We start from the raw sequence: 9,517 nt of genomic DNA, 5'->3' as shown, positions 1-9,517 counted from the left end.
GATAGTATTACATTTCAGTGAATACACATCTAATGATACTCTCTCTTACAGATATCCATACAGCATATACACTATAGAGTGTGATGTTAATTATCTGCTGATGTCCCAGATTCTTTGCAACATGCCTCTGCCTACTTCAAAATCAAATATGACAAGAGATCGTGGCTTTAAAAATTCCTGGAATTCCGTGACTTCCTAGCCTGCAGAACACAAGTGTTTTATTCATTATTGCAGAGTAGGCTTATGAGCTCCATGCCATATATTATGCCCCTGTGCCTCTCTCTCCACCCATGCATACACCCACCAAATCAGCCAGCCAACCATCCTGTGGACAGGGGATGAAGAGCCAGTACAAGGAAGAGGGCAGTGGTTCCACAGCTGCATACCATGACCTGTACAAAAGATAGCACCCATATACTTTCTGACAGCCAGATTAATGAAAGCCTATAGGAGCTTCTCTGTAGGCCCCCCAAAAGCCTGACGGAGACAGAATAGTCTAACCAGCCCCATTCATTACTGCGGGAGTACAGAGCACAGAAAGAGCACACACAGCACTGACAAACAAGCTCCTTGTGAGTAATAGCTAAAGGACTCATAAAGGAATACATACACATTTGTTGTGGATGCAGTAAATCTATGCCACTCCTTTTACAACTATCAAAAATCTGGCTTGTGCCCTATAAAAATAAATGTGGCATGCATGTGGCGCAGAGATGATGTGCAGTTATTTGGGAGTCAGCTCTTTCACGTGTTCACTGAAAGGAGACTTTCGATTAATTTTGTTTGTCTCATTCAGTAACGTAGATTAGTGGCCTTGAATGCAACAGAGGGAAAATAGATTCCTCTGGCAACACACTAAAAGCTACAGGATATAGCAACTGCAAATCAGACTGAAAACAGCAGGCTTGCTTAGTAGTGACCCGCTGTGTTTGTACCTGTATGAGTTGGTGGAAAACCTTCCTCTTGAATGTCAATACCTTTAATTCACTACAAGTATTTCAAATGATAATCTGCTCACAAAACACATGCAGAAGGTGAAGATGTGAACATGTAAATGTAAAGTGAGTGTACTGCAGGAAATAAGCAGTACTGTGACCTCATTACAATGTGTGTATGTGTGTGATAAATAAACTTTGCATTCATTAGCTTCCTCCGATGCTTTCAATGGTTTTCACATACAACACAGAGCAAGGACATATAAACACCTCAACTCCTCATCATCATACAAAGACATCCACTCTCTCACGCTGTCTCTCATACACATGCACACACAAACGCGCACATGCAGACAGGCACGTGCATATAGAATGTATTTTAAATCACTAATGTGTAAACAGTTGCTCTTGTTTGCACAGACCACCTGTTCTTTCTGGACACAAACAAAGCTTTTGGCGTAGGACAGGGTGTGTTAACAGTGTGGGGTGCGTAGGGAATGCCTTCCACAGGAGAAGTCTATCCACATGGTGTAGGCTGCATCAGATGGTTGGGCCCTGCAGGATGGCAGCCAGCTTCAACAGAACACACACACAGATCTCAAAGAATGGAGCTTCTTCAGTCTGTAACATACTGACATGTTTTGCTTTCTCAAAAAGTACAACTTCCCCCCCGGCGCAAAGATTGCCAATCCAGGCTGTTGTCATTATATCATTTAAAGAGACAGGAGAGTTTTGCTTCACATTCATCTGTCACGTGGCTAAATATTTGCAAAACCTCAAGGAGATGGCAAAAATGGAGGCAAAACTCAATGTGACTACTTTCAGTTTTGCTGAAGCACTTGGAGGCACTAAAACAAAAGTCATTAAACGAGTCATCACAAAATCACAGCAGGAGTCTGGTAATGCCACTTACAGTATCTCATTAAGCTATGGCATCTACAGGAAAAAAAACTGACAAACAAAGAGCATAATCCAAGGCACATTAGCTGGGCTGATAATTCAATGAAACCTCATTTGGCAGCCATCTTGCCCTTGTGATGGTCGTTTTTCAGCAGCAGAGCACAGACCCCTCATGAAGTTCCCCCCTCTCTCTCTCACACATGCAAACATATTGCTTCTCTCAATCTCTCTCTCTCACACACACTCTCTCTCCCACACTCTAAAACAACAAAACATCCACCATTAGACAACGGGGTACCAGCGTAATTAGAAAATGACTTCCTTTGCAATCCTAGCTAAGTAGTTTACACACTGTAATTACAGGGACAAAATCATCTTTTCATCATTTCACTGATTGAGCTCATCAACCCAATGGGATCCCAGGACTGTACTCAGGCAACATCTGGGCCAAGAGAATTAGCCCTTAGTTTAGCAGGCCTTACACAGTGGTAAGCAATGCCACATGAACACCGGACATGACTGTGGCACGCATCTCTAAGCGAGACAGTTTGAGAATCAGAATGGGTGTTAGATCAACAAGCCTTCTAAAGCAGCCCTTGTTCAGCTGAGCATTACTTCTCATAATACAACAGGAGAAACTTCAGGAGAGAGGCAGCAAGGTCACTGCACAGTAACTATCTCTGTTTCCCACACTTCCAAAAACACCCTATCAAACTTCTACTCCCCTCCAGCGCGCTACTGCATGTGTGAACTGAAGTACTGAAGATTGACCTTGGTGCACAACAACACCCCTTCATGGGGTGCTCTGTTTACTCTAATTCTCTGTGTGCCCTGAGCCTTGACTTTCTAGCAAACACATGTGGTCCTGGAGTTGAAGGTGAAGTGCTTTCCTTCGTCTCTGTCCTGTGTGGAAGGGTTCTGCCTCTGTGTGTTGGCAACAGAGGCAAGTGTTTAATGTGGCAGCTGTTAGCCTCGTGGATTTTCACTAATCACTCTCTCCTGATTACTCTGATGAGTGTATGATGCTCTTAAATAATCAAGCCGCAATGAAAAAAAAGAAAAATAATTATCATCATCTCCCTAAGTAGTGCAGCTGCACCCGCCTGCAATAATTACAACTAGAACAGGGCGCCTTCTCTCGTCACTTACAACCACTTATTATTAGAGATAACGCTAATTGGTGCAGTGGTGGGCGACAATTCTTCATGGGGTTCATCATAAAAAGCCAAACCTTGAAAGTTATGGCGCTTTAGAGGTCTTAAAGCCGAGGTATGGTATTAAACATTGCATGCTGAGACACGCCGATAATCTGAGCCAGGGGAGTAGTAGACGTATCAGTAGCCCCTTGGTTGCCTCGTTGCCTTGCCCTCACTCCGCCCTTCCCCCCACTCCTGGTATCAGCCTGGCAGACACAATTAACATTTTCATAAAAACAATTCCCTGCCTCCAATAGTCCAATGTAATTTGTTTTCCATCTCCGTTCATTAATCATTGTTTAAATCGGTGAGCCATCCCCTCCACTCTGCCATCTGCACTCAGCTGTGTTACAGATATGACACCTTCCCCCTTAATGGGAGCTGACAGCCAAGAGAGGAGGCCTGTGGAAAATAGCTTCCTGCATGTGCACTTCCACCTCACATACTGCCAGCAGGTGAGAGAGGGGTATTTAATGGGTTTTGATTAATCTCAAAGGCAAACAACATTGCACTACAATATTATACAGCATGCAACACTCCAGTATATACACATACAGCACAGGAGCACAAAAAGTGTGCAAAACTACAGTAGCTAGAGTAAGTAAACTCACTCAGACATGCTTTGTAACAATGGCGATGCATTCCACATTTTGTTAAAGTTGTCAACTGCACCCCCCACCCCCCCACCCCCACACAGCCATATACACAATCCTCTAGTTAAATTAGTGCAGTGTTCCTACAATATGCTATTGTTTTCCTGGAATTGGGAACAAGGTTATTAATTATTCACTGTTGTGTTCTCATATGAGGGGGCTATGCTTTTCACTGTATTGCCTCATAGCTCAAATACTTAGGGCCATGGTACTCAGGCAAATTTCATGAGGCAATATCACACAGATATTATTATCACAACACAGACACTTAGGAGAGGAAAAGTTTCCTGAAAAGTTTGAATGACTGGGAAGGTTCAGATTTTCCCTCAGAGTGAAAGTTTCAGGATTTCTCAGGTTTGAATGGGAGAGACAAATCAAATAACTTGTGCCTCACTTTTTGCTTCCCCTTGCAAGTAATTTTAAGCCTAAGTCTAAATAGCTTAGGCATTTTTGAAGGAGAAAATCCTGCTCAATGTGGTGGTAAGAAGGAGCCAAAAAGTTCATCTGGCCTGTTGATTTCAGCATGGATTATAGATATTCAAATCATGTGCCTCATGTTCAAACAAGTGCTTCTATCAGGGGAGAAAGTTGCCAAGCAGAGCTTTGTCATGTAATCTGCATGAATTTACTGCAGCATAATGAGAAAATGGCTGTGCCACTACATTTAATACAGTTTCATCCACTCACCCTCCCTCTCTCTAATTTCATCTCAATTACAATCATTTCCACACCATTCTTCCTACAAGCTAGAGTTTTACATTTAAAAAGGATGGTGTCACCTGGACATTCACAGGCCCAATATTCCATCAGGAACTTTGTCAGTGTACACATGGTTACGAAGCGCTTAAGACAAACGCCCCAACTGTGTTTGGGGTGTTTCTAACAAGGACAGCAGCAACAGCAGCAGTAAATGATGTGTATATTCAAAGCTGAATATTTCATGTTGATTGATCGTACTGACTGCCATCCACCTGCTCCTCCTCCTGTCCCACCGGAGCTGGCATGAGGAGAATTCAGTAATTGAGAAGAGCAGAGCATGGTCTCTCTTTGCTCACATATGACAGATGGGGCATCATCGCTTCAAAGGAGAGCATTTGGAAACAGGAGCGGTGGTGGTGGGGGGGTGTGCAGAGGGTGAGGAGGGCGGCTTTGAAAGTAGCTGTGCCACTACGCACAGGTGACAGGAAAAATAATAATAACAATAAAGGTTACCATAGATAAAGCGTGACATCCCAGAGACTGCCTTGTGCAACTCAAAATCTGTGCATAGTGTGACTGATTTTAAGATACTCGTTGCTTTTAATAACTAAACATCAGGCAAACTGTATGTGATGATCAGACACCTTGCGTTATTCTCAGTCACAGCAACACAACTTCATTAGCCCGTATTTTGTACGGGGTCTGGTGGTCTTTTATACTATTTAATGATAGGACTGATTCATCTAAATTGTCATCTGACAATCTGACATCAATATATATTTAAACACCGTAATGGCTTATGCCATATGATGGAAGGTTGTCATGAAAACATTATGGAACATGTTCGTGGTCTACGTAAACACACAGGAAACACACATCTGCTGTTTTCTGCATTCTCGTCTAATTTTTTACAACATATCGAACTGAATTCCTTGGTCACCTTTTAGCCCTCGCCATTACTTACTTTTCACAGTGGCAGCTCTGGGAAACGCACGTCTATCAGAAGAGTCTTTCACTTTTCGCAAATAACTTGAGTAAATGTTAGAGAGCGCCAGGGAATTCCTCTTACCTGGTCAGTCCGAGGAGACGCCGAGAACACGAGGTGACAGCTGGAGTTCAGTGGAGAGTGATGTTGAACTGGATGACTGACTGCTGACTGACGGACCTACGTTTCACACGCTTTATCACATACGCCCAGCACAGTCGGACCCAGAGTTCCCCTTCAACTGTGGTTTCCTCTCTTTAAAAAAATGTATTTAAACCCTTTTCCCAGACAAAGGCAGCAGTACGCTTCGGTCTGTCGTATTTCCAGTTGAAGAAAGAGGTATGAAATCTTATAAAGAATTACTCGGGATACTTCGCCATGTCCCTAAGCTGTATGTCTCCCTCATCTGGCCGCTGGTGTGTATGTGTAACCGACTGGCGTCGTGCGTAAAATGTGCTTTGCCGTCTCCGGCACGCTGACATAATCAATCCTTCCTCTGAAATCCGTGCATGTGGAAGTATTATGTGGTATTATGCGTGTCAAATTTGGTAGGCTAAGGGGTTTACCTGCAAGAGCGGGACTTTTATTTTCTTAAAAAAAAAAAAACTTGTGTGAAAGTGTGATGGCTCCACCTGTACCAGTCTGAGGACTTTTATAGGCACACAACGATGCAGATTTTTCCATATGCTGACACTGTAGGTTGTGTTGCTGCGGCTGCTTTGTGTTTTAGGCGACACACACTGATCGTATCGTTTGGCATATAAGGTAACAAAGGATGAGTGTATCTCAGTAAATCAGCTTTTGGGAAGCTTGACTGGATGTTTTGTAACATCTCTCACACTTCTACCATCCGTTTGACCTTTACAGTAGGTTATTCTACAAGAAAGCCAGAAAGATAAATCAATAAGTAAAAATAATAAATCAATTAATGCGTCCCAAACGTACTCCTCTTAGGGAACCAAATCGTAGACATAACCACAAAGTTATAAAAACTAAAGTGAAACCCAACATAAAGGATGCTGTCACGGCAACAGGTCCTGGGTTTTGTTGTTGTGATGGAGAGCTGCTGCTGTTTATATATAAAATATTAGGACAGATGCTCATTTGATGTTTTTCTTGGATTGGAGGTTAAAGCATTTATAGGTTTTTGAGTTTTTAAGCAGACCACCTATATTGTAGTCATTAAAACTGCAGATAATGGTTATTTCATTATCAATCGAACTGCCTGTGATTTTCTTAATTAACCGATTAATGGTTTGCCTACAAAACGGAAAACTGACAACAACCTACATAACATATTTCATTTACTGAACTCAGAATTACTTTGAGGGAATGTAATAAGTGTGAGGATCCAGGGTTACAGCTGCAGAGCCGTGACATCACCATGGATCACCTGAACATCTGCTCCTCTCCTGTGATCGCTACCTAAGGAATAAACAAAGAGCAATAACCACATCAACAAAACAGGTTTTCTTACAGGCCATAAGTGTAACAGATGTTTGGGTCTTCATGTTCAAATAGCAGAGACGTAGATATACAGGTTGCTGTTTTATCCATTCGTCAGACATATGGAGCTAAGTCTTCTCAGACCCAAGCACCTGTCTGGACAACAATGCCTGCTTGAACCTTTCATCACACAACTCTTAAAATCCCTCTTAATCCCTGAAATGTAGATCTCACGTGTGTTCCAGTTCATTACATAGTTTGCATTCTAGAGTTCTTTGAAACGTAGTTCAGCCATGTTCCAGCATGTACCTTCACAGCTTAACCTAAGTCCATTGATCAGTGTCTCACCAACACAGCACAGCATGTTAAGCATAGTCTAATCTGTCTCATGCTACCTGGATTTTCATATTGGAGAAATAATCCTGATGAAGAGCGGGGGTAGGGGCAGTCACCTCAGGACCTGTTTAAAAGCTTCTTAGCAGAGACCTGCACTCCCACCATTTAAATAAACGGGTTGTGATAGCCTTTCAACTTAGAAGCCACAACTTTAATTAAAGCTGTTTGGGAGAGAGATGAAGAAGAGTGGTGTATACTGAAGGAGCTGCCCCACAAAGAATCAAAATGATGTTCCAAAACAAAGAGAACATGTTCCTTCACCTGCTTCTTAATACATTGGTCTGGGCTGAAAAAATGATTGCAAATAACTCCATACACTCATAGACTGCAGCAATAAATAAATATATACATATTGTGCAAGGAATTTTAAATCTTGGATTTAGATTGGAATACTTCAGAGTTGCATCGAATAATAAACAAGATATAAACTAACAAATATAAAGAGCATTGTTTCCTCTGCAGTCATGAGTTAAATCTTGTCCATTTATAGAGCTCATCTATTCTGTATTTCATCTGCGATAAAAAATAACCACACAAGGACTGTATACTTTTTATCATGTTTCTGTAAAGTTTTCATGTGTCATTGTGTTTTAAGGGTGTTATCTAAGAGCTCATCTTGCTCAACCAGTTGGCAGACATTTACCATCGTCCACATATCCTCTCGCAGGGCACCTCAACAGGTGTGTGGTCTGTATTTTAGTGGTGAATTATCATGTGCATTCACAGGTTGCAGCCACCAATTACAACTTTTATTCTGTAAGATAGATCTTCAGCAGTTCATTTTTGCTTTTAAGCCCATGCTAAACTTGATTTGTATTAGGAGCAGACAGCCTGGAAATTCATAACCCTTCCATTAAGGCTGCTGTTGGACTGTACTTTTATTAGCTGGAGAAGGCATTTTTGTGTTTGATTGGCTTCACAAATTTAGATAAAAGGTTATTGCTCCCTTAGAGGGTTTGACTGCGATTTGGGTTGGTGCTTTACTTAGCTCTTCAAATTTTAATGCACAACAGGAAATTCACTAGATGTAAACGATAATTCATAAAACGCTGTATTAGCTCAGTCAGTATCTGGTAATAGCTGTTTAAAGACAAACAATTTATACCTGGCATCATGAACAAAAATGTGTTACTATTACTATCCGGTGTAACAATAGAAGTCCTCAAACGGGTTCTAATCAAAATCATTTATTTTCCTTTCACTTTCTGTCAAGTTATATTTTTTGTTTACATAAAGGAATATATACATTCGAGAGGTTAAGAGAAGGTAATATGAGAGCTAGTGGGCACTTGAGTCTGTTTAATAATCAATATTTGAAAAAGAAACAACAAGGAAACTACGTGGGATCCCCTAGAATCCTACCTGCAGAAGCAGTAGTATGGATCACCATAAAAACTGCAGACGTAAACACACGAGAACTGTTTAAACAAGCCCCACAGAAAGATGGACAACTGTTAAGTGCCACTTAAACATTGCAGTAGATAAGAAAATAAGACTGCACTTCCCAGTGTTTGGGGCTTGATATAAAGCAGTGTTTCACAAAAGGCTGATCAGTTCACATTGCTACTGTACTTTTTCTTACCAAACAATCATATATACAGAGTTTCTGTATAGTTACAAGTGAAAGAGGTGAGAGAAAGGAGAGGACGACTTGTTGCCCAGTCCATCAGTTGTGTAAAAGAAATAAAGAAGTAATTAAAAAAAGGAGAGAAGAAGTTATTGTGAAATATGGTTATTTGCTTAACAGTTGCTACTTTTGCAGCCTGGCAGCTTTAAACTTTGACACCCTTTTCGGGGCCTGCTGGGGTGAGGCGATGTCAGGCGCCACTTCCTCCTGTTTCCTCTCCAGTATGGTCGGCAATGCTGGTGGAGTGATGGTCAGATGGGGGACAGCTGAGGGCATTGGCTCCTTTTCTATTACTGTACCTGAAAAGGCCTAAAGAGAGAGGCTTTCATGTTCACATCGTCTCTTGCGACTAACATTTAATAGCAGTTTGACCACACGCAACTCCCAGTTTAACTTAAAAGAGGTTTCTGTGGGAGCTCTGTTATGCTCTCATTAAAGGATATGAGGCTCAAAGGCGTAATTTACATAAACTGTTTCATAATATAGGTCTGCACCAGAGTAAATACGAAGAAACTACATTGAAATCTGCTGAAACAAACCCATGTTTTTATTTAATTTTTACCTCAAATCGGCTAGCAGGGAGGAGTGGCACAGCTGTGGAGCTGTCCTCCTCCGTAACGCCGTCACTGGTGTCGCTGTGCATCGCCTCATCGTGGCTGAAGCTGCGTCCAACCACCCGA

At 41.8% G+C, this 9,517-nt stretch overlaps 1 protein-coding gene across 1 annotated transcript in view; it reads right to left on the bottom strand.

Moving 5' to 3' along the window:
- Positions 1–8,384: 8,384 nt before the first annotated feature.
- uri1 (URI1 prefoldin like chaperone) overlaps positions 8,385–9,517 on the bottom strand; it is an 8,413-nt gene continuing 7,280 nt past the window's right edge. Inside the window, 2 exon segments of the mRNA XM_020602961.1 lie at positions 8,385–9,146; positions 9,400–9,517. The exon segment at positions 9,400–9,517 is cut by the window's right edge and continues 27 nt beyond it. Of these exon segments, the coding sequence (XP_020458617.1) occupies positions 8,961–9,146; positions 9,400–9,517 (304 nt within the window). The 3' untranslated portion in view covers positions 8,385–8,960.

The sequence above is a fragment of the Monopterus albus genome, unplaced genomic scaffold, assembly GCF_001952655.1.
Source record: "Monopterus albus unplaced genomic scaffold, M_albus_1.0 scaffold59.1, whole genome shotgun sequence".
Classification (NCBI taxonomy): Eukaryota; Metazoa; Chordata; class Actinopteri; order Synbranchiformes; family Synbranchidae; genus Monopterus; species Monopterus albus.
Note: the sequence above shows the minus strand (reverse complement) of the source record. Positions and strands in the feature narration are given on the sequence as shown.